The 26,113-nt window shown below is 39.2% G+C and overlaps 1 protein-coding gene across 4 annotated transcripts in view; it reads right to left on the bottom strand.

Annotated features, from left to right (window-relative positions):
* TJP2 (tight junction protein 2) overlaps positions 1–26,113 on the bottom strand; it is a 63,449-nt gene that overhangs the window by 14,814 nt on the left and 22,522 nt on the right. For 3 of the 4 annotated variants that reach the window (XM_057432919.1, XM_057432918.1, XM_057432916.1), the window contains 6 exons: positions 7,848–7,901; positions 5,794–5,918; positions 4,202–4,304; positions 2,929–3,508; positions 900–1,003; positions 587–740 (listed from right to left, as the gene is read on the bottom strand). In XM_057432919.1, coding sequence (XP_057288902.1) covers positions 587–740; positions 900–1,003; positions 2,929–3,508; positions 4,202–4,304; positions 5,794–5,918; positions 7,848–7,892 — 1,111 coding nt within the window. In that variant the 5' untranslated portion in view covers positions 7,893–7,901. Of the gene's footprint in view, positions 1–586; positions 741–899; positions 1,004–2,928; positions 3,509–4,201; positions 4,305–5,793; positions 5,919–7,847; positions 7,902–11,821; positions 11,923–26,113 lie in introns of those variants that run through there. The other variant, XM_057432917.1, reaches the window with a different exon arrangement.

Genomic DNA, 26,113 nt, shown 5'->3' with positions numbered 1-26,113 from the left:
CCTTAGACCTGAACTGTATCTGTCTTCACAGTAAAACTTTCAAAAGTTGCACCCAGTATTCTGACATCAGAGATGCAAATATCCTGCAATAAATAACATAACATGCTCTCCCCAAAATCCTGAGCCCTTTCCAAAGCAAGATTATATTGAGAAATATTGCTCACACACCATGAGAGATCATTTGTGCAGAACAGATACTGGAATAGAAAGCAGTTGTCCAGAGGGACTTAATTTCCTCTTATTCTGGGAATTTTTCCCTCTTGTTGAACACTGTCATGAATGCTAACGCCCCCAGAAGAAGAGAGCAGTCAATCCATTTGTTTTTAAAACTGAACTCTTTTATTAAAGCAACTGACTTGTTATTCAGAGACGGAAGACTGACTCTGCTAGGCCAACAACGCTGCTTCTATATGCCCCTGCCCAAAATACAATCACATGATTACTACAAAATTTTTCTTTCACCTAAAGGAAGTGAGCTTAATGCTTAATGGACCATTACTTAGGTTTCTTTGTGTTTAGTTACATTTATTAAGAACCTAGTTCCACTCTGCATAGTTCAGAACTTTTTATCCACATCAGACCTCACCATCCATTTCTGAGTCACTGTCGTTCAGTGAAGGAATGTTGAGCAGTGTCTGCTTTCTGTCCCTGAGGACAACCAGCTGGAGCTTTCCACGTGACTTTTCAATCAATTTTCGGGCATCAGCTAAAGACATGTTCTCTGTCACTGTACCATTGATCTGCACATAAAAAGGCAACAATAACATGAACAAGTAAACAAACAAGTCCATACTGTGCTCAAGTTTAGCAGTGAACTTAACTATAACATGACTTACTCCAAAGTAACCATACTATAACAAGTGCCTGCTAAACAGCTAGCAGTAAAAACCAGAACAGACCTTGAGAATGATATCCCCTTCATGAAGGTTGCCATCTTTGGTTGCTAAGCCAGTACAGGTCATTTCTTTTATGAAGATCTGACTTCCAAGTCGGAGACCGTATTCTGGAATCAGGGAAATAATCCACTGTATTTTAGAAGATGAGTTGAGGGCGCATTTTTTTACGACTACCGTGTATATGCAGCACACCTCACTACACCATGAGAAAATAAAAAAAATGCAAACCTAGCAAACCCACTTAACCCTAGGCTAACTCTTCCTTCTCAGGGCTGTCACTATAGTGAGAACAAACAGCAGTCTGAAACCAATCACGGGTGATTAGTCTGTACTTTCAACAGCAATACAATGCCTTTGCTCTGGAGGTGCTTATTAACATGCTGGACTAGATTCTGTCTCTGTATCATATTTTGCATGGTATAGAGAGGGAAGAGGGTCAAAAAGTGCTAACGGAAGAGTGGTTTGTTGTTATTTTAAACCAGCTATTTGTTGCATGCTGACTTGTCCTATCTGTAGCCCAGTAAGTGTTTTCAGTTGTTTCAAGCAAAGGGAAATCCATGCCCCCTTTATTCTCTTTGATCAAGTTACCTGGATCAGTATATTTACTATTTAAAAATAAAGGCAACAGTCTTAAAGCGCATACATCCTAGAACAACAGACAAGGAAAGAAACACTTATCTGCTTAAAATAAAATGAAAAATAAAAATCACACTTGAGTGATTCTTCAGAGTATCAGAGAATCATAGAATAGGGATGCTGGGGAGGGACTCTTCATTAGAGACTGTAGTGATAGGACAAGGGGTAATGGGTTAAAACTTAAACAGGGGAAGTTTAGATTGGATATAAGAAGGAAATTCTTTCCTGTTAGGGTGGTGAGGCGCTGGAATGGGTTGCCCAAGGAGGCTGTGAATGCTCCATCCCTGGCAGTGTTCAAGACCAGGCTGGACGAGGCCTTGGGTGATATGATTTAACGTAAGGTGTCCCTGCCCACGGCACAGGGGTTGAAACTAGATGATCTTAAGGTATCCATATGAATGGCAGAAATTATTATGGAATTAATACCTACATATAAAACTTCACAAAGACACCTCAAGTTTCTCCTTATTTGTATACCTATCTGCATTATCTTTGAAAGTAGAAACATTATATGCAGGAAAAGAAGAGGAAGGAGGGAAACGGATCCTTGCCAGAGTCCATGAAAAAAAAAAAGTTAGCTCTTGCGTGCAAAGATTATGTGAGCAAAACATTCTTACAACTCATACAGCTTTGAAAAATAAGAAAATCATCCACAAAACTTCCACAAATCAAGACGCTCCCTCCTGCCAAAAACCCCCCAACAAAGCCAAAACCAATAACCAACTCTCCCCACCCCCAAAAAACCCCAACAGAAACAAAACCCAAGAAAACCTCCAAAAGACGTACAACCTAATCTCAGATACACTTTATAGCACAGGAGTATTTCACATCAAATGAAAAATTAGGCTTTCAGCATTCATTTATACACACTAATACTCAGCAAGGAAAGGCTTTTTCAGCTGTTGCTATTTCAGTATTCTTTAACTACATCCTGAAGTATGAGAACCAAACAACTCAACAATCCTTGGAACTAATTTAGTTATACTGAAGGACAGAAGTGCACTATTGAAGGCAGAGCCTACTCTTCACCCATTGTAGCTGACCCTTTTATACATGTGCCAACTGTAATCTGAATCATGATCAGATCCATGTTTCCCACCAGAACCAGAAGAACAGGGCAGAGATAACGCAAAACGAAAGGGCAGAGATAATGCAAAACGAAAGGGCACAGTGGCTTGAAAGGACTGAAATGATGTGGGTGAACAGTTCTTTGTTCAAAGGTAAAGTTAAAGGTGCTGGGGGAAAAAGCACCCCAAACCAGCCACAGAAAATAAAAGAACAACCTAAGCAATCAGTTTGAAAACTCCACAAAAGCAGAGAATATTCAGCTCCCTTCCCTCCCTGACAAAAGTAACATGTTGTATTACAACACAGTTCCCCTCTTCCCCTCCTGTACCTTCATTGTGTCGGCCTTTAGTTAAGAGAACGCTGATTGGTCCATTCTGATCCTGTGGTCCTAGGTACTCATAGTGACGGTGTATTTCAGGAGAAGGACTTCGGGAACGAAGCCTGTCCCGACTTCGACTCCTCATTTTCCTCCGGTATCTAGGATCAGGTTGAGATCCGTGACTACAGCTGGGTGGGCTGTAGTCTCCTCTGTAGTCCTGTTCATAGCCACCATCCCTGTCAATGCTCCTTCCCCTGCTCCGATCTCTTCTATAGTCTCGATCCAAGCTCCTGTCAATGCTCCTACCACGACTTCGATCACGGCTGTAGCTGCATTCCCTGTCGTGGTCTCTGCTTCGGTTATGCTCTCTGCCTTGTTCATCTTGGTAGCTCTGATCCAGGCTGTTTCCCCAGCTTTGGCTGCGCCCTCCGTTACCACTGTGCCAACTTCTGTCACTGTAGCCACTTCGAGCACTTTTGCCATCAAATTCTGCATGGTCATCCATTACATCTAAAGCTCTGTCCTCGTAATCAACAGAGGGGCATCTCTTCAGTGCAGCAGCCTGCACTTTCCTTGGTCTTTTCACAACCTGTTCAGTGCAATACAAAACAACCAACCAAAAAAAACCCTCTTATGGTCAGAATGTGAAATTCAACAGATGAATATTCTTCACACTTCAAACAGGGGTAGACGGGAGGGTGAGAACAATGTTCTACCTACAGAACAACCAGTAAATTAGATTATATAGATGTGCATAAGAAATACTTACTAACTGGGTGGATAAAAAATAGAAGAATTTAAAAAAAAAAAAATCAGATCAGCAAACACATACTTTTACCTCTGTAAAAGTATCAGTAATAAATACTTATTTTCTTTTTCTAGATGACTTCTAAAAAATGTGACAAGCCCCAATAAGAGGGAGCTGTAGCTGCCTCTCAACTGATGAAAGCCAATCTGGACAGCAAATTGCTGGACAAGGTCTGTTATGCAGGACATCCCTTGCCTCACATAACACTTGTTTTTTCTAACTACCACTCATTACTCACTAAAATTGAAGATTGAGGATATACATTTTTCAACAGAATAACTTTGTGATAATGTTTAATTTCCACTTGTTTCACTTGTAGACGCTATGTCTTTGCTTTGGTTTATTTACTGCCTACAGTGTATTGGGCAAAGGCTTGCTTTGCTTTATGCACTTACAGTACACTTCATAGAGGAAAACTAAAACCTTACACAGGTACATACCAATGTAAATTGGACACATATGTAATTTACTTACAATGGTGGCAACTTTTCCACTCTTCCTAAGCTGCTGAACTGCAAAAGAATGTGGAACGTTTTCCATTGGGGTCCCATTAACTATGACCACCCGGTCATTTTCTCTGGAACATGAACGAGGCAAAAAACAAGAGAATAAGAAAAAAAAAAAAAAGAAGGAAAAGTATTTGAGTCTTCATGAAAACTGGAACAATCCGTTTTTTTTCCAGGGGAACCTTTAGATTCCGCTTACTTTAACAGGGAGTTTTGTTTTAAAACTATGTTTGTTATACAAGCACTTGAATACTAGAAGAAGCTTTCAGTATGTTTAGAAGCTAGACTTTGGGAAGCAGTGTATATCTTTGTACATGTACTATGCCCATCTGAAGTACCTTGCCAGAATGTCAAAGAAAATTCTTTTTTAGAAGTATTGTGATGACCATTAAAACTTTTTTTTTTTTGTTCTTTCAAAACTCCTTGTCTTTCACACCTAGTGCTAGGGGTTTGGTTTTTTTTTTCATATCAACATAAGAATTTCAAGAAAGCTTCAAACTGTTGCAGCCATAGCATTGTTCAGGCAAATCACAAGTATCGCTCCAGTACACTTTTCTAAAAGACTGGTATTCAGGTAACATCTACTCTACAGAAAGGTGACTGGAGAAGGGAGGAGAGGGGAGGAACAACACTATAACCCACAAAAAGTCCTCCACACCCTAAAACATAGGCCAAAAGAGATTACTAACTGGGCAATTCAGACCTCCTGCATGTCAAATAGACCATTAAGACTTAACTCAGTCACCCCCAGGGGACAGCCCCATAATGAATCACTAATTGAAAAAAACATTTTCTTCCAGAAAGGCATTTCAGCACATGAAATGATGAAGATGAAAAAAAGAAGATAATAAAAAAATCTACCACTCCTTGTATTAAATTTAATCTGGTGACTACTCAGTTACTAACCTTACAGTCAGACCATTAGCTTAACCAATTACTGGTTACTGTACTGTTTTATGCTAAATAAAAGAACTATTTAGTACCCATTATCTTCTTTTCATTGTAATCGTCACATCACAATCGTCTTTTTAATTAAGGTTACATTCTTTAAGCCTTTCTTTGTAAGGCACCTTCTCCAATTCCTGAATGATTTTTGTGCATCTTTTCATACCTTTCCAACTCCTTTTACTGCATGAGTATGCCAGAACAGCATGCTTTATTCCAGTATCAGTCTCATCTGTGCTTTATGTGAGAGCTAAAATAGTTCTCTTCGCAGTTCAAAGATGGTATCAAATATTGTAACACTACCTCAAGAGCTCCCATCTCTGTATGCTCACTCAACCTTAGAAAGGATTGCAGGCTTTTAAACCCTCTCCACTCTGAAGGTTAGATCTATATTCCTTGGTTTGCTGGAGGAATGGCTTTGCATTCAGTTTTCTTCAGAACGTATTTTGTCTCAATGTGCCCGAATTGCTTGGTATTACTTTATCATCAATTTACCTAGTATCTTACATAATTTGTGGACATTACTTTATTCCCAAATCCAGGTAATTATGGAACAGGATGACTGATAGTGGTGTTGTGGAGGGGTCACTGCTATAAACCAAAGAAATTGCTTACTGAAGTAACCCATCTGCTGGACCACCTGGGAGAACATCCGAAATGACTATTGATGTTTCACCATTTTCAAAAAGAGGGTTATCTCTGCCACCAGAAACTGCAATCCCAAATCCTCGTTTTGAATCCTTTACAACAAAAACAAACACAACAAAAATCAGTCCCAGCCGTATGTATTTTGATAAGGAGAAATAAGAGTAATATGAATGTTCCTGTAATGGCACCCTACCTTGACATTATTTAAAATATGATAGTTGTGTGCAGAGAGTTGCAGAAATACACAGCACCTCTAGGTTTAAAAAAGGAATTAATTTACAGATCCATTTAACAAGACAATATGTTCCCATGTTCCAAACCCTCAGTCTATAGCCTTGTGTTAGTAATTAAGCAAAGGACTCGCTAGCTTAGCCTGCATTTTGTTCCACCATCCCACTAGTTATTCATATCAAATTTACTGTCAGATAAATCTATTTTGTTTGTGATGCTTGGAAAATTGTAACAGCTTTTCCAGGATCTCATCTTTATCAATATTGGTATCTAGTTTGTAATAATTACTTATTCTTTGACCAGACTAAACAAGATCAGGGCTTATTACATAAAGCAATCAGTGAACTTGTAAATTCTCTATAATTATCCTCTCTCACAATCAACTATTTTAAATACATAATTTATGCCAAACTTATAGTCATAGAAATACCAGATTCATAGAAGCCCTAAGATGGCGTTCATAAAATCATTCACAGAATCAGGGAAAAACAATTAGGGTGTGAAGGAACCACATCTGTAACACTAGACCTCACAACTGCTAGCATAACTGAACTGCAGACAAGAAGGTGAGTGTAAAACCATACATTTTGTTAAACGCAAACGTTTATGTTTATCAGCTATTTAACATACACTTCCTATCACTATGACATACAAATTACGCTGCATTTAACAAAATGTTTTAACATAGTGCCAAAGTAATACACCAAAATAAAGTGTTGCTTTTCTCTTAACTCACATTTAGCGTACAGTTTATCAGATGCCAGCTCACATTTCACTAATGTCAATATTAATTAGTTATTCCTTTGAGGAGTTCTAAACAGCACTTCACTTCCCACACCTTTGTTTTACAGGAAGTGGCTTGATGCTTTGAGCCAAAACGATACAGATTCAAAATAACAGTAAAATTCAGTGGTAATAGCTGGGGCACCAAGTCCAATAGTCTTTGCCACTTGAGTAGTTTAAGCCTGTCTCTGAGGCTTTCAAGATCTGAAAACTTGGACATTACAGGAACTAAGGTCTGGTTCTACAGTGTTTCTCTTGTCTACCCTTGTAACCTAGAAAACAAAATTCTTTCTCAACAATTCAGCACATGAAACAAGAAAGATCACTATTTTACCCTAGGTCATCCAAGTTGAGTTCATTGCAGAACATATGAAAAGATGTAAGGAGCACAGCAGAGGTTACTCACTGAACTCAAGATCATCAGAACAGTTGAGAAGACCACCACCACCAAAGTGTATATCCTGTACCACTGTGTGGCAGCCTAGCCATTGTAAACAAGTGGTCTACTATAACTTAGAAGAGCTCTATATAATGAGATGGTTCCTCTTTTCTCAGAAAAATTGCTAAAAGTGACATCTGTAGCCCACACACTTTAGAATTTGGTGACAGTAGTTTTCTGCTAGATTCTACATTGGTAGATATTAAAGTATATAAAAAGAAAAGCAGTGCAAACATGTTCAGTTATTATTATAAGTTTGGACATTAACTACAACTGCTTAATAGAACCATCTGCTATACAGCTGGCATGTGGTACATTACATTGTCATGACAAAGACCAAACATCAGCAAATATATTAGCACTTAATCTGTTAATTTAATTTACTCTTAACATTAAAGAGTCACACTATTGCATGAGTAACTAACTGGCAATTAACCTTGAAAATGAAAAACATAGCTGATCTGGACAATAAATTAATCCTATTCCAGACTAAGATATGCTAATAACATCTATCATAAAATATACAGGGCTTGAATATTTGAAAACTAAAAATATAACAGGCACTCACCTTTTGTAAGGTCACAGTGTACTGTTCCCATATCAGCTCTTCCATGCCTGGGGCCTGTTACACACAGAAACCAATTAGTAAAACACAAAGCATACAACTATCTCAATTAAAACGTGAAATATCCTATTAAAACACAGGTATAAAAATAATATGCATACTCTGATAATTTCGTAGAGATAGTATGAAATGTATGTATATCAATTAATTACGAATTTTCTTTTAAAAATATTAATAGGTCCAGGGTGGTAGAATCCCTTCACATTTCTCCTATTTAACAGCTCATTCCAATTTTCTGTAAAAGTATTACCTAGCAAAAGCATTTAATTCAGATCATACCGGCATTACACAGCCCCACTTCAAATAACACACAAAATACTCTCCACTCCAGTATGCAGTAAGTTTAGCAGTTAAAAGTGAGGCTTTCAAAATGAACTAGCCTTCAAATCTTTTGTTTCTTGCTCATGTGGATTTAAAATTATGTTCATCCACTATGAATTACATAACCGAGTGTTTAGCTTCCACTTGAAAAATTAAATTCTACAGGAAAGCACAGTGTGTCACTATATAGCACTCAGTTTTGTGACACTTCTCAGAAACATTCTTTTCCACATTTCCAGTTAAAACTGATCCTGAAGCCATCAGTTTATCTGATATAACCTGAAATTTTTCCAACATCACAGCTTAAAATATAATACAGAATAATCACATTGTGATGTATCGTATAATATAAAGCCAACCCCTTCAGTGCCTTTAAAATGAAAAGAAAAATGAACCACAAACTTTGATGCAATGCAAACATTTCAAAATCCAGAGCATCCACTGCAGAAAAAAACAAACAGGAATTACATGAGTATGTACATACTACAGGCTTATCTGGTTTTACTGCCGAAAGTGGTGATCTCTTTCAGGAATTTCTTAAGAATTTGCTTAGAAAACTGAAGTTCAGACAGAAGCTCAGTTTTTACTTAAATGGTCTTTTTAAAGGCATTAAAGGAATTACTGGCAACTAAACTCCAAAACAATAGACAGAGAAGTGGCACAAGGGTATGCCTGTACTTTAAAGCACCCCCCCCCCCCCCCCAGTTTCCAGAGAAAAAGTCTTCCAGAAGTACAGAACAGTTTAGCAAGCTATGGACATTGTCACTGGAATGCAAAGAACCCTACAGTGTATTTTTCAGTGGATTCTGAGCACCCCAAAGAGGAACCAGGTTTACATTTTCCATTGCACATTCATTGTATTAAAAAACAGACTTAAAACACAAGCCCTGGTCAGAATTTCTGAGGGAATATGCAAGATATTCAGCATTCTTCAGGAATTTTATAACACTGAACTGTGTTAAATTTCCACTGTTCTCTCAGAAAATGCACAATGCTCTCCAGTTTCCAGAACCTTCTGGATGTTACTGAAATTCATTAAAAACAGCTGGAGCAGAGGATGGCTTGTATTAGAAATAACAGAAGTATTTCTAAATTTCTGCTTGTCTAGACCAGACAAGAATGAGGCACGTTTATAATTGTTAGTGTTACTATTACATTAGTATGTCTCAGGTCAGGGAATTACTCTGCTGAAGCACATGGTGAACTTATTTTATCCGATATTCCCATTTAACCAGTTGATATGTCTAACCCTTCAACTTGCTGACATTGAAATGTCTCACTAAATATATTCCCTTACAGAAAGAACTTTCCAGAAGTAAAAATTTTCTCCTTAACTAAGCGCTTTTTCTGAGCTGCTGTTATGCTGCCATAAATAGAAGTGACTATGATCGCTTGTCTGGCTTGTATGAAAATGTGTAAACAGTTTACTTACTAGTGACCCTTAGCTCCACCACCACTGTCCTGCTCTTCTATATGATATATTTAAGCTCTGCAGAAAACCAGTCTGTGCTAAAGAAGGGCCTCAGTGCCTTTTTAAGTTCCAGTTGACTTAATTGAAGAAAGTTTTAGAAATGAAAGACACCATCAAATGATGGGTAAAATCGGAAGGACAAGCAGGTGGGATCAAATTTTGTAGAAGCAGGGGAGATGGAAAATCTTTTCCATCCTTCTCACTGCATAAAAGCCTCAAAAACTTACATGTGTAACAAGAACATCACTTATATTCAGTTTGTACTGTATGCAGTTCTTACCAACACTACCTCCCAGCCTAGAATACTCAGTCCAGCCCTGTGCAGGCAAAATAGCAAGGCAGGCAGGATGCAATCGACCAGAGCTTACTACCTGTGGGGACAAAGAGCAGCATAGTTGCCTTACTCTTCCAGGAACTCTAACATCAGGTCTTTCAATATACTACCTACTGAAAGAAGGCCTGAGAAATGACTACTTGTTCAGTACAATACTGTACTGAACAAGTAGTCAATACTGCTGTTACTGCAGAAAAAGGACTGTAAAGCACAGTAAAAAATGTCAGAGACAGTTTTAAGGGTATGAAACAAGTAAGTTCACAGAAATTTTCCTTCCAGAAAATTAGGCCTGCCATGAGAAGTGGCACAAGTAATACCTTCTGCACAATTTGAGAGCCGCATCATGTAGTAAATCAAAGCATCGTAAACTAACAGGCTTATTCTACTCAGACAAATAAGTCTCTTGGTATCTAGTAGAAAAATAAGCAGTAAGAGAAACTACTCTCTACAGATACTACAATTAAGATTTTTGCAAGATGTTGAGCCCATAGTTTCATCTCATCTGTGCCTAGAAAAAGTTCCTTAGTGACTATCTCAGACACTTTAGGTGTAAATTTTGGGGGTTTATTTTTAGCTTGAAACTGTTACAGACCATTAAACAAAAGTTAATTAATTAATTCGCTTTTAAATTCATAAGGACTGTTAAACTAACACATTTTCAGAAACTGCTCCTTGGGAAACTCTCCCATTTGCTGTATGCTGTATTAGTGAAGGGAAGTACACAATGTACTTGCAAAGCTGATTTTGTGCAAACAGAATTACCAAGACAACAGCACTAGTTCTGCCATACTGATAAAGCTATGCAGGCGCTGTAACATAGTTCAGAGAACTAAATGGTCACCTTGGAAGCCCATAAGGCAGAAAACACATCTGTACTCCCTCAAATCTCTAAGCAATAATCTCTTTAACATTATAAAACGTACTTCTGCTTGCCACTGCCACAATGCTAACCCATACTGACAGATTAATGGACAGAAGATTGAGAGGGAGGAAGAGACTACAAATGTTACAAATCATCAGTTGAGGACTCAATCATAGGTAGGGTTTAAGTCTTCAATACGATCACAATATTTCTGTATTTCAGATCTAGTAATATTACTCTCATCTGAATGCATCAAGTGATGGGTCACAAAAAACCTCCATCACCTTGCCAATTTCTTCATACTTCACCTGTAAGGAAACACAAAGGGGTCCTGAGCAGCCTGTGCATCCCTTTATAGGATCACAAGTTTACTGTGAGACTGCACACCAAAACACCGGAGAGAGAAAGGCAGGCAAAATGGTTACGAACCCCACCTCCAGTTGGTGCTAGTAACTGTCTTGCAAGTCTACCCAGGTTTCACACAGACAACAACCTACCTGCAGTAAATGCAAATTACTGGAATTAGTCAAAAGTCATTAGTGACTAAAGTCAGTCTATTTCTAATTAGAACAATGTAGTCAGGATTTACTTAAATCTGCCTAATGCTCATATACCAAAATGACAGGTGCTTTCTACATACCCAAAATAAACTGCTTAACAGAATCTTTGGCAGGAAACTAGTCAAAGTGCTAAAATCATCTGTGTGCTATGAACAGGCAGCTGTTGCAACTCTGACAGTCATCAGAGATTTATGCAATTACTTGCTACCATGGATCACCAAAGACAACTTCATTCACACTGAAAGAAGAACAAAACCAGAAGGCCTGCCACAACAGTTATCTGGCTATAAAAGTGAGTTGGAGAAGGGAGAGGTTTACGAGGGGGAGAGGGAGAAGACTTGGAGCAAGATGCAACAAAAAGCAACTCACGTGCCCTTTCAAAATCCCCAACTTTTTGACTGCATGTGACCACATTCTCTGCAGAGCTTGAGCTGTCTTCATTGTTGCAGGATATAATCTGTGAGGGGACGCCGTACATCCCCGCCTTTTCATCTGTTTCCACCACTCAACCCGGTTATGTAATTCTAATGCAATAGTGGCCTACATACTCAAACAAATCCTGCCCTCAGTTTCACACAGAAACACATCAAAAACACAGTAGAGGGTTTAACTCTCACTTTAAGAGACCCCAGGAAAAAGCTATACTGTAATCTTCTGTTTAAAAAAAATCAGTGTCAGAAACAGATTGATACGTAGCAAGTTAAGTCTTCCAAGCACATATGAGTTCACCCTGCCAGGAACCTACTTGAAACTTTAGAGAAAAAAAAGGCTTAAAAAGCACAGTGCAGATTATTTGAAAATTCATATGCTGGCTATAATATTTTATAGTAAAAATTCTGATTTGACTCTATTACCTTAAGTAACACTGTGGTTTAGCAGCCTCTATCAAATGGCAAATCTTATTAATTTAACTGCTGAATCCAGGAAGTCCTTATGCAGAAATAACCATACACATTTGAGTAACCCCTTCAACTGCACATGTAAAATTAAACACTTGTGGAACTGTGGACTTGGCTCCAGCAAGCAAAAAGAGAATAAAAATTACAACAGCTACAAATAAGAGACACTCCCTATGCCCTTACACTTCTAGTAAGTTATGTGTAAGAATGACAAGCTAATCACACAGACAGATGACTTTACTGAAAAATAGGTGAAGCTATCAGTTCCAGCTGTGCTGCATGAACGCTGTGAAATTTAATAAGCCTTAGTGAACTTTTCCCCTGGACTTCACGCAAGTTTCATAGGCTGTGAACAGATAGAAACACATGCTAAGATCAGTACACAATACTAACCAAAACCTCCATTTATAGATTGCCTTTTTCATTAGTGGAACAAATTTAACTGTTGAAGAGTAAGAATTCAGAACGCAATGGAAAATGTGGAAGTTTGGGGGGGGTGTGTGTGTGTGTGGTTTTTTGTTTGTTTTGAGGTTGTTTTTTTAGGTTTTTCCATTTAGAATCAAGTTTGAATACAACATCCTGTGTTTTGACTGTGACCTCATCTCTGCACTAGCCAGAAGAACTAGGATGAACACAGGCTTGCACCTTCAGTGCTAACTTGCCAAGGGTGAACTCCATTCAGCCTTCACCAAGAGGGTCCAGGAAAAGCACACCAAAACCAGCCTCTGATTGAAGCTTCCCACTTCTAGAGCACATACCATATCATATCATAGAATGGTTTGGGTTAGAAGGGATCTTAAAGATCATCCAGTTCAACCCCTCCACTCAGGTGAAGAACCAGCTTCCTTACCTCAGCATAATCTCCCCAGCAGAAAAGCTAGTCAGAAATCTTACACCTAGCATTGTCTGCTTTAATCTCTTCCTCTCTGCAGATGTGCTTTCATGAAGTATTTGTGTATGGTATAGCAGATCTTTGCTTAGGATCTAGGAGGGAAATATGACCCCCTTTTTCAAGACAGGGAAAATGGAAGACCCAGGATACTACAGTTCATATGAAAAACTTTTTTTTCCCAAAATGCATTTAGAAGCAGTAATCTAAAGACCTATTTAAAGAAAATATAAATTCAGCATAACATTTCTAATCATTTGTTCCTCATAGACGTGGTGAGTTGAATGTCATTACATGGAAACACAAACAGTACTGGTTTTAATGCAAAAGAGATTACGTAATCAAAAACTTCTCTGAATCATATTTCACTTAGAAGTTACACTAATCACTTTGTATAGTTTGTAAATTCTATCTACAACAGTATGAGCAAATGCTATGCAAGTACAACATGCCTATTCCAGGCAAAGACCAAACTTCACTTCTTAAGTTGCACAAAAACTTTTAAAACCATCAAATGAGAACTGTTTACTAGGCAATAATAAAGTTTTTTTTTTGTTTTACTTCTTTTGGGAACAGTTTGAATCTGGCATGACAAAAACACCCACAGCCACCACTTGATACTGTGCTCAATCTGCCACACATCAAAACAGAAGCGTGTGGCATGACTTTTGCAAATATTTAATTGTTCTGCAATTCTAAAAAAATGAAAGGAATAAAAAGTAACCTGGACACCAGCTACTTCTTATTCAGAACCAGTAAAGAATGTGGCAGAAGGCATCCTTTTGCTGGATTACTGAGTAAAGCACTTAATCTCTAAATAATTTTATTTGCTTCAACTTTGTATTAAAGTAACACGTAAGTAAAACTGGGGAGGCTGCATGTATAAATATCCAAGTAATGCATACACTAGTCCCATCTGAGGAAAAAAAAAGTCAACTGTTTTTTCAAGGAAATTTTTACGTGTCCATGCCAGTAAGATACTGCCTAGGAAAACTGTGCTTCCTATATATTTAAAGCCAAACATTTACCAATTACATTGAAGACTTTGACAATGCAGGACAAGCACTTTGAAAGAAAAAGGGATCGGTTGGAGCGTATGGAACTCTGTCTGGGGACAGATGAGCAGTCAACAGAGAGTTTGTGGGTCAAGGTTAAAGGGAGAACAGCTATGGGGGACATTACTATGGGTATCTGTTACAGACCGCCTGACCAAGAGGAATATGTGGATGAAGCACTCTACAGAGAGACACGAACAGCCTCACGCTCGCGGGCCTTTGTCCTCATGGGGGACTTCAATGACCCTGATATCTGTTGGAAGGACGGTACGGCCCGGCACAAGCAATCCAGGAGGTTCCTCGACTGTGTGGAAGACAACTTCCTTCTGCAAGTAATAAGAGGAGCCGACAAGGAGAGGTGCCATGCTTGACCTCGTGCTCACCAACAGGGACGGGCTCGTTGGAAATGTGACACTCCAAGGCAGCCTTGGTTGCAGCGATCATGAGATGGCCGAGTTTGAGATCCTCAGGACAGTGAGAAGAGCGTGCAGTAAGCTTACTGCCCTGAATGTCAAGAGAGCAGAATTTGGCCGCTTCAAACCCACTTAGTAAGGTTCCAAGGGATATAGCCCAAGAGGGCAGGGGGGCCCAAGACTCTTGGTTGATATTCAAGGATCACCTGCTACAAGCTCAGGAGCATTGTGTCCCAACTAGAAGGAAGTGCAGCAGGAGGGCCATGAGATCTCCTTGGATGGATAAGGAGCTGCTGAGGAAAATTCAAATGAAAAAAGAGGCTCCTAAAAGGTAGAAGCAAGGACAGGTGGCCGGGGAAGAGTACAGGGAGGTTGTCTGGAAACCTAGGGACCATGTTAGGAAAGCTAAGGCCCAGTTAGAATTAAACTTGGCTAGGGATGTGAAAGATAACTGGAAGGGATTCTGTAGGTACCCAGTGAATAAAAGACAGACTAGGGACAACATGGGCAGTCTCCAGAAGCTATCAGGAGAACTACAAATCCAGGCTACCCTGGATTTGGAGAAGGTTGAAGTTCTGAATGACTTCTTTGCCTCAGTCTTCACTGGCAAATGCTCTGACCACACCACCCAAGTCTTGGAAAGCAGATACAGGGACTGTGAGAATGGAGACCTTGCACTCACTGTAGGAGAGGATCTGCGTCAAGACCATCTTAAGAAGCTGAACATGCACAAGTCTATGGGTCCTGATGGGATCCATCTGCAGGTCCTGAAGCAGCTGGCAAATGAAGTTGCGAAGCCACTGGCCATATTTGAGAAATCATGGCAGTCAGGTGAAGTTCCTGATGACTGGAAAAAGGAAAATATAACCCCCATTTTCAAGAAGGGGAAAATGGATGACCCAGGGAACTACAGACCATTCAGTCTCACCTCTGTGCCTGGCAAAATCCTGGAGCAGATTCACGGAAGGCATGCTAAGGCACACAAAAAACAACAAGGTGCTTGGTGACAGCCAGCATGGCTTCACTAAGGGGAAATCCTGCCTGACCAATTTGGTGGCCTTCTATGACAGGGCTACTGAACAGATGGACAGGGGCAGAGCAGTTGACGTCATCTACCTGGACTTGTGGAAAGCATTCGACGCTGTCCCACATGACATCCTTGTCTCTAAATTCGAGACATCAATTTGATAGATGGACCACTCGGTGGATAAAGAACTGGCTGGATGGCCACATGCAGAGTTGTGGTCAACGGCCCCATGTCCAGCGGGAGACCAGTAACGAGTGGTGTCCTTCAGGGATCAGTGTTGGGACCAGTCTTGTTCAACATCTTTGTCGCTGACATGGACAGTGGGACTGAGTGAGCTCTCAGCATGTTTGCCAGTGACACAAAGCTGTGTGGTTCGGTTGATACGCTGGAGGGAAGGAATGCCATCCAGAGGGACCTTGACACACTTGTGAAGTGGGCTGATGCCAACCTCATGAAGTTTAACCATGCCAAGTGCAAGGTCCTACACCTGGGTGGGAGCAATCCCAGGCACAGCTACAGGTTGGGCAAAGAAGAGATTCAGAGCAGCCCTGCGGAGAAGGACTTGGGGGTGTTGGCTGATGAGAAAATGAACATGAACCGGCTTCAGTGTGTGCTTGCAGCCCAGAAAGCCAACCGTATCCTGGGCTGCATCAAAAGGAGCATGACAGCAGGTCGAAGGAGGTGATCCTGCCCCTCCACTCTGCTCTCGTGAGACACACACCTACCTGTGTACAGTTTAGCAAGATACTAACTAAACAAATTCCTTTTGACCACAATGCTTTCCATACTCCTCCTGCTCAATTACATGTGGCTCCCTGACTCACTCCATGAATTCTGCTGTTTGGTTCTTCAAAGGAAGCCAAAACAGCTTCCTAAAGCATGAACAAGTTGCTCATCTTTTCCTACTGGATTGCTCTACTGCTGTATCTACACATCTTTAAAGCGTCTTTTAAATGTCTCCAGGGATACTGATTCAACCACTTCCCTGGGCAGCCTGTTCCAACACTTGTCAGCCCTTTCGCTGAAGAAGTTTTAACCTGATATCTAATCTAAACCACCCCTGACAGTTTGAGGCCATTTCCTCTGTCCTATCACTTGTTACTTGGGAGAAGGTAACTGGAGAGAACAAGGTGTCCTCAGACTCCTTTTCCTCAGGCTAAACACCACCAGTTCCTCTGCCACTCCCGAAAGGACTTGTGCTCCAGACCCTTCACGAGCTCCACTGCCCTTCTCTGGACCTGCTCCAGCACCTCAGTGTCTCTCTTGCAGCAAGGGGACTGAACACAGGATTTGAGATGCAGCCTTGCCAGTGCCCAGTACAGGGGGATGATCACTGCTCTGGCCCTGCTGGCCACACTATTTCTGGTACAGGCCAGGATGCTTTTGGACCTGAATGCAGGACCCAGCACTTTGCCTTGCTGAATCTCATACCACTGGCCATAGCCTGTCAGTCCAGCCTGTCCAGACCCCTCTGCAGAGCGTTCATATCCTCCAGCATATCAACACTCCCAGCCATTTTGGTGTCATCTGCAAAATTACTGAGGGTGCACTTGATCCCCTGTCCAGATCACTGATAAAAGGTACTAAACAGAACTGGGCCCTGTACTGAACCCTGTGGAACACCACGTGTTTGCCAGCTGGATTTAACTCCATTCACCACAACTCTTAGGGCCCACCCATCCAGACAGGAGCGGGGAAATAAAAGCAACACACAGAAAACTTTTAATGGAAAGACATGAAAATTAAAGCTCCTGAGTGGCTTTAAGGGTACTTTATGAGAAAAACATATTGTCTCCTACTTTTTATTCTATCTTTGATAAAACAACAGATTACTACCCTCACACATAGATTTTACCCTAGCATCCTGATCACCATTAAGAAGTTATGTATCGTGTCTGTTTGCCCATATTCCAGAAGAAACATTTATGAAGGCTTTTGCAGGTATTAATGTAATGCCAGGATATAATCTGATAAATACATATATTAAAATATATGTAATACAAGCATATTTTATATACATATATACACACACACTAAATTTATCTTTTCTGTAAAACAGATGAGCAGAAGATATGCAGCATGAAAGGGGCAAAGACACAGAAGTACCAGGAGCTGCATTTCCATCTCCTACTGAATTTGCAGGGGACTTAAAAGTCTACAGCAGACTGGAAAAAGAAGTAGTAGAACATCGTATTCCAGAAGAAACTCCCAAGGTTTTTGGCAAGTTATTTTTGCATACAAAGACACCCCATACAAGCCAGAAAAACTCGGAGCAGAGATTCCAGGTGTACAACTCACAGCTAGGTCAGAGAGACACTAGGTGGTGCAGTGATGCTGCAGCTGAGGCACACACCCCTCCTCGCCTTGTAAGATGTTAAGTACAGAATTTCTTTAGGATGACAGCTTCAGGCTTTTGCTTTGGCACACAGTATGGTATTACTGCTCAGAAGAACTATAATCAATATTATACAGTATTTTAATTTATTTATTTCTCAAACTGGCAAATAGTGATTTTTGTAAATATGATTTGTGTAAGTTCAAAAATTCTGAGAAAGGCCCAACAAGATGTTAGGCCAAAATTCCATTTCAAAACTTTCCTTTCATGCTACAAACTGTAGGAAATGTTATGTTAAAGCACAGTGTTAGGTGTATGGAGTTTTTTTGTTTAGTTTCTTTAATCTCAAACATATAGCCCGCACTCAGTCAAGAGGATATTTTTTTAATTCCAGCTTCATTAAGTTAAAGTGCCTTTATTAGTTTAAAGCACTTAAATGCAAGAATTTATTCACTGTTTATACAAAGGAAATAAAAATATTCCCCAAGCAGTTTTATGTTCTGAAAAACAGAGAAACTTTTGGTACTCCAAAAGATAAACCATGCATATTATTCATCAATCATACCAAAGCACCACCAAAATGGATAGCTGAAAAATCCTAAATGAGATTTTGAGCATGACAGTGGCACCTAAAGTCAGAATGCTGCATTTTGGCACTAACAATAAAAAGGAGTATAATTGATTATAGTTATTTTTGGAGTGAAGCCTCTACTTCCAGGCTACTTTTAACCTGAACATAAGTTTACATTTTCAGGAAGTAAAATGAGGTCCTTCAAGGTCTGTATTTTGCTGACATAAAGTCATAATTTATCATCATACCGGAAAAGTCAAGCAACATTCTTCTGTACTTCACAGTACTTGTGATCACCACCAGTAACAGCAACAGTTAATCATTTCACTTCAGTACCCAGAAATGACTTAGGATTCTGTGGTGCCTTCTTAAAATAGTGATGCTTATTGAACAACTGTCTTTTTAACAATTGCCTGTTCCTTCTCTAACTACTGAAAGGGAGTAAAAGCAGCCACCTGAACTGCTTTAGTGGTATGCTACAAGGAGCTGGTCCTCATTTACTACTACCCAGGGTAGGGAGGGGGAATGGCAAGAAGAACAAAAAGCAGTATTTACCTAGAAAAGTGTGACAAATTCAGAACATGAAACTCAGCACCAATTTACACCTTTGCATGCTACACAAATTAAAAATATACATGTAAAACTCCCAAACCTTTCTGGGATGAGGTGGAAGACATGAGCAAAGTAGTTTACAGCTGAATTCTACTGAACTTAGATACACATCATCAGAAACCAGTAAAATGTCCCATTACAAATTAAATAAAAGCCTATTCAAGAAGGGTGAAAATTACATGCAATTCTTGCACTGCTTCCAGCAGGAAGCAACCAGTTGTTAAAAATTGAGGGAATAATTGCAATTGAAATATGAAATTGTTGGTTTTGAGAAGAAAACAGATCCATTTCCATGCCCCCTGACCAAAAAAAAGTTTTAGAAAACTATTTCTGCCTCTTAAGAAACAGCACCGCGGGAACCAACATTTTGGTATTTTTTCCATCAAAATTTTCTTCCTTTTCACACATTGTTTCAGTGGTAAGTGGTCTTCCCCAAGTATTCCAGGTTAAGTGGAATTCTGGTAAGTGGTAAGCTGGTCTTCCCCAAGTATTCCAGGATGTGCAGCACCAGTCCAGCAGAGGAGCCTTGGAAACACTAATTTACTCTCCCACAGATGACAAAAGGGTTCTAAACAAAAGAACAAACCTCACCCCTCCAATCTTGTACTAAAGCAGATTTTTCCAGTACCCCTTTTACAAAAACACAGCAAGGATTCAGGACATAAAAACCTGGAAGCCAAGCAATTCCAGTGAAGATCAAAATTAATCTAGGTAGGATCTGACAGATCAACGTAGCATACGTATATACACACAGGAAAATAAAGAGAGTTTACTTCCTGTTTTCTGTTCTGAATGGTTTTCCTAGGATTTCACCTTGTCACTAAGCACCTTGACAGACTAAAGTGCTCGTCAATTTTTTTAAATACACTAGAAGGTAATGCTACTGAAAGAGCACTAAACTTTCAGTTCACCTAGTCAACACAAGCTTTAAAGGCTACCTCTGACTTAACCATCGCCATTTACTTTAACTGTAAAACCTACCACATTTCTTTCCAGCCACACTGTTTCTGTACCTTCTGCTCCTTAAGATAAAATCATAGAATGGTTAGGGTTGGAAAGGACCTTAACATCATCTAGTTACAACCTCCCTGCCGTGATGCCCATTCAAATGAAGTCTGACAATAAAAGTGCTTGAGCGGTTTGTACATAAGGTAGGTTCAGGAGGACCACTTTCTGCTCGGCATAATAATAAAAATAATAATAAAAAGTTGTTCCTTTATACTTGCAGCATCAGGATTTGATGGGAAGGTAAATTAAATTCACTAGGTGTGCATAATCAATTTCATGATGCTAAAGAAACCAATAAAAAAAAAAATTAACTGTGAACAATGTAAGTGGAGCCATCATTCCTCAAGTCCCACTTCAGAATCAGTTGTTCTCTGCAGTCAAAACATAACTTTTACTCTTGTAGCATCTTAAAATAAAAAAAATTGAGATAAAAAAAACAAAGCACCATATGCATGATATGGTGCAAAGCTCCGATAACAATTTTATTCAACTTCACTGATACACCTTCTGCTGCTACTATTCTTGAATGCCTCAGCTTCCTGCACCCATATTCAAATAGCAAACCAAGAAGTAAAAGTGACCAAGGCTAGTATCGACTACTGTAGGAAACTACATTTCTGCTATGCCATGGTTCTTACAGAATTGCACAAATGTTGTTATTCAACACCTACACCTCCTGAATCTGAGAAAAACAAGCTGGATACCTGTCTACTGCTTCCTGTCACCATTTTTTAAAAGGCCAATTAATTGCTGGGATAAAATCCAGTCAGGTCAGCATATATATTTAATCATCTAGTCACAATGGAAGACAATTCAAACAATACAATTCTTAGCTTCTGAGCTTAATCCCAAACCAGATTTTCTTCCCCTCTTAAGGTTTCCAGTATCCTTTGTTCTAATTCTATTAATAGAAGAATGGTATGCTGTATTCCTGGAAGCATTTTAATTTTGTTTGAGCATTCCTGTAGCAGTAGGATTGTCACATTAGCTTTCTTTTCATGACCAATGGAAATAAACCTGAATATGGGTCTGTGTTAATACATAAATGTTAATAGTACATTTGACCACAACTAAAACTCCATTAAAAAAAATTAAAACAATACAATGCAAAATTTCATACAACTATCAATGCCATATCACTAACCCCACAAAACAAAAATGTCAAACAGAATGTCACTGATACAACACAAGGTAGATAAATAAAAGCTCCAAATGCATTTAAACCTCCATAACTGTAAGAAGCTAATTCAAATTTCTGTTAAAAGTTAAAAACTGAAAATTCAAATTATATCACATCTCTATAAAATTAAGCTGGTTTGAGCTTCAAGCTTGAAGTTCAGCATTATTCAGATACATGCCACAACAGCTAGCTTGATTTATTAGCCATCCCTGTGTTTTCTAGTCACACCAGTCACAGCTCTCTGCATTCCTTTTCTACTACCATACTCCTGGCCTGCAGGCTCTAAAAGAAGCAACTCACCTCTCCCTCTCAAGATGTCTCAACAGCCCACTCAGTTGTGCCAGAAAGCATAGCTGAATTTCACCCCTAAGCTTTAGGCATATGCAAAACATGATAAAACTAAAGCAAAACCTGTTGCAAAAGGGGATTCAATAATTTTCCTGTCATACAAAATGGGATGCATGGATGCAAATAAAACTCTGGGAATTGCATATGAAGGGTCGTATATTGATACTCCTGCCAATACATTTGGAATAAGGGGAAATAGCAAACAAACAAACATCACCAAGTCCCTTCCAACATCTCAATTACCATGAGACAATGGATTAAGCCAGCTGTACCTGCTCCAGTAAAACATTCAGAATCCCTCTGCTCACAGCATTTTCCTCCTCAGGGCCTCCTCCAAAGGAGAGCACTTACTCCTTCAAACAATAAAAGTAAGCATAAATGCTCCCCGCAGCTCTGAAATTTTCTGGGACAGCATCACCAGCAGCCTATATACAGTTGTGTTACACTGAAACTTACCATTTATCTGATGACACTTAAAAACCTTTTTAAGAGAACAGCACATGGGCAGATGACAGTGGTAAAATGAAAGTAAAATTTACTCCTCCATCCTATTGCATATTTGGATGTGAAGCTGAAGTATCCCATGCAGTTACGTGCATGACTTTGCTAAATCTCAACACATAATTTTGGAGACCATTTCAAACACCCCCCAATTTACGTAGAAATTACTCTTACCAATAGCGTTAATGACAGCAAACAATCACAAATCAACATAAGGTGCAGGGAGGTGAAATCAGCTGCCCCTTTTTGTTAGTACTGAGATAGTAACTTTCACTTTGCTGATTCATTCCCAAAGCACTAATCCAAGTCTATCTGCAACCATTCTTGCTTCATTTGAAAGCACACCAGCAGAATAACTTGAAAATAAAGCCCTTCATGCAATCTCTCTACCAAGTCAACACTTCACAGGCATGTAATGTCAATGTAAAGAAACTCGGCTTTGCTTCAACCATTAAATGAAACCAAACTGACATAGCCCTACGGAACAGTGCCATTTCCACTGAACTGTAAACTGAAGAACACAAAGAATAAACTACCAGAACCAAATCAGCAAGTGACAGATCAAATTTGATTCCTCCTTTTGTACCTATTAGTCACTTTCACAAACCACATGAGGCTTTGAAAAGAACTGGAAAAGAAAAACCAAGAAAATCCATTTGCATATGTGGCTAAAAGGAAATGAAACATCTCAGAATCGTAAATGTTTAGATTAAGTTACCACCCAGAGCAAAACTCACTTTGGCAGCAACTGAAAGCTTATTCTCAACTGAGGTTCACACCAGAAAGTTTTTTTGTTGTGTTCTGAGCTACATAAAAGAGCAGTATGCATTTTAAGGGCCTTCAGATGCATAAAGCAGAAGCAAACCATGACAACAAAGTGCTCTTTTTCCCATCTGAAAGAAGAAGAGGTTATATACCTGCTTACAAACAAACAAGCCTTACAAAAACATAAGAGAAATTTAATTCCTTTTCAAATCATTGTGATCCAAGAGTTTTAGTTTATTCTTACTGCAGCAGAAAACATTAAGAACTTATCTATTAGCTTCTACAAGGTAAAGCATGAAAAAAATATTGAGAAAGAATGGAAAATTAAGTCAAATTATTATAACAGGCAGAGAAGTTAATGGATTAAGTTTAATGAATTAAATTCTATAGTTTAACACCACAGGAACGCTAAAATTAAAAAGGCATCATAATAAACTGAAAAAAAAAATAAAAGCTCTACAAGAAAACAACAAAATATACTCAAGGCACCCCCATATGTCAGATTATAAGAATTTCACATACACCAAAGCAACCAACAGTACTCTGGTACGGGGTCTCTCATGTTTTACCAATAGCTTGACAAGTGTATCTACAGCAGATGACTGAAGATCTCCCCAACTTCTTCTCCCATCTTAACCTATGTATCTCTTAAACCTTTTAGGCGCATGTGGCACTGCACACAAACAGCCAGTGAAGCGTAATTGCCAGAGGGGCACTGCGTGCATAGAAGCTACTGGAAAGGTCAGTAGGCATCCATCTGCAATCAACACCACATCTTTAAAAGTCTGAGCCTTTTTGTTTGCAACGAAACCTATTGTAACATCATACTGAGGTAAAGCACTACAAGGGAGCTCCTGCTGAAGTACTGGGTCAGAAACAACGTCCCTGCTTTGACACTAAACTGCAAGACTTTCAGGAAACTAAGTGCTAGAAAATAAAAATTTACAGCCAAACTGTAATTACTAGCCCACAGACAAAACAATGCAAGTACAGTTCAACACACAAACAAGAGTTCTGATGGCACCATCTAAGAAGCACACGCATACATGCTACAGTCAGCTGTGCTACTTTCACTTCAATGGCTTTAAAAATACATCAACTTTATGAACAGAATAATCAGAACTACTGACCACTTTTTATTTCTGCAATAAAAGTTACTTGGCAAAACAGTGTAACAAAAAATGTAATCTCTTTTTCATTCTGCTCTGCAAATTTTCAAAAAAGCTTCTGCAACACTGACAGAAGAATTCTCAGCCCTGGCCACTAGAAGAAACCCATATTACCTGGACGATTTTTGCAGTGCTAGAGCGTAGAAAGAAGAGCAACTAGTGCCAACCACTGGCCCTGGCAGCAAGCTGCTCAGTTCAGGCAAAGGCCAACAATCTGCCTGTTGTGGAGTCTGGAATGACAGTCTAGCTAGACATTCTGCTCATACCGTCCAAGAATGATAAAGGGTGAGCACCTGAAATGCTTTCCCATCACAGAATAGGCATGCATGTGTAAGGGAAGACATGGTAGGCTGAGCACATACATTATTAAGTAATAAATAAATAATGGATAGGTTACTATTTTTTTGTAGCTGTTTAAGGACGCTGAACAGCTATTTTTCAAGATTTTTTCTTTTCCTTTCTTGATAGCATGGTTTACTAACAAGAAACGTTTATCCAAACTGCACTTGTAAAACACTAATGCAGTATTGTTAATCAGATCTTACAGGCTCAAACAGTGGAATATATAAAGATGTTGCTCTCATTATCTTATGGGGCACAACACAAGGCACTAACACCCAGAAAGCTGCTGACATTCATCTGCCCACTTAGTTAACTGCTACCACTGTCAGCCTTGAAGGAGCAGTTTCATCTTTATTGTATTAAGTTACTAGATAGGATAAAGATGCCTGGAGGGTTCATGAAGTCATCCCTCCTGCTGTTTACTAAGTTAGATGATGTTTTATTCTTACACAGCATCAAGAATAATTGCATGTACATATTAGTTTCCACTGTACATTCCAGTTAAGATACATTCAGGAACATAATTCTGCCTTAAGGCTGGTACTGTTATCTGCACAGATCACTGTTATCAGCACAGATCACAAAACTCTTGGCAAGTTCTTCATTTTGATGGTAAGAATGCATTCCAAATATGTTACTAAAATGCGAAGTAATTAAGTTCATTTGCAATTTTAACAGTCATGAATTACACTATGCTATTTGGCTCATAAACCATACATGGTTCAGGTCATTCAAAAGAAGACTCCCGCAGCATCAACGTCCGCTTCCTAAGAAAATACTGCAACTTGCCACTTTCTGTTACACAAAGAATTCTAAAAATGTTTCCAATGTCAGCTGAATCCTCATTTGTCTACAGGTCTAATACTCAAAAGCTGTGAAAAATGGAATTCCTAGTATAGTAATATATTTTACATTGTTTGCATAACTTATTAAGAAAAACAAAGAGGAAACTAAAAATTGCAGCGGCAGTATCTCTCCAGATTACTTTTCTGTTTGTTTGTGGTTTGCTTTTTGGTTGTTTGCTTTTTGTTTTGTTGTCCTGCCACCTCCGCCCCCCTGCCCCCCCCCCCCCCCCCCCAACCAAACATAGAAAAAAAAAAAATCTTTTTAACAAACTGTTGCCTTTATAAAACAAACAGACTTGGGGCTTATTATGAACCATAATATAAGGAATATAACCACTGCAGGAGCCATACTGACAATTTCTCCCTACTTAAATTGTACTTAAGTACGGGACCCATAAGAAACATGAGCTTTCTCACAGTCTCAAAACAACGGGCAGGAGGGAAGATCAGCCAAAAATCCCTTTTTGCTGATGAGAGAAGTTGCCACTGAATTCATAGCCAACACAACCTACTTCCATACTGCACGAACTCAGATGTCAAATGAAAAGCAGCATTTAATTCTTCTTCCTTTACATGAAACGCAGACCCTAAAAGAGTTTGAAGAAACTTCATGTGCTCAGTAGAGACCTGACAACCCACATTTTTTGAATCAAGACAACAAGCATTGTCATTACTTCAAAAACACAATATTGATGAAAGCAG

This window comes from Pezoporus wallicus, unplaced genomic scaffold (assembly GCF_028554395.1).
Source record: "Pezoporus wallicus isolate ANWC-B61680 ecotype Strahan unplaced genomic scaffold, APGP_CSIRO_Pwel_v1 contig_2910, whole genome shotgun sequence".
NCBI classification, from domain to species: Eukaryota; Metazoa; Chordata; class Aves; order Psittaciformes; family Psittacidae; genus Pezoporus; species Pezoporus wallicus.
The sequence above is the reverse complement of the archived record's forward strand: the minus strand, read 5'-3'. Positions and strand labels throughout refer to the sequence as shown.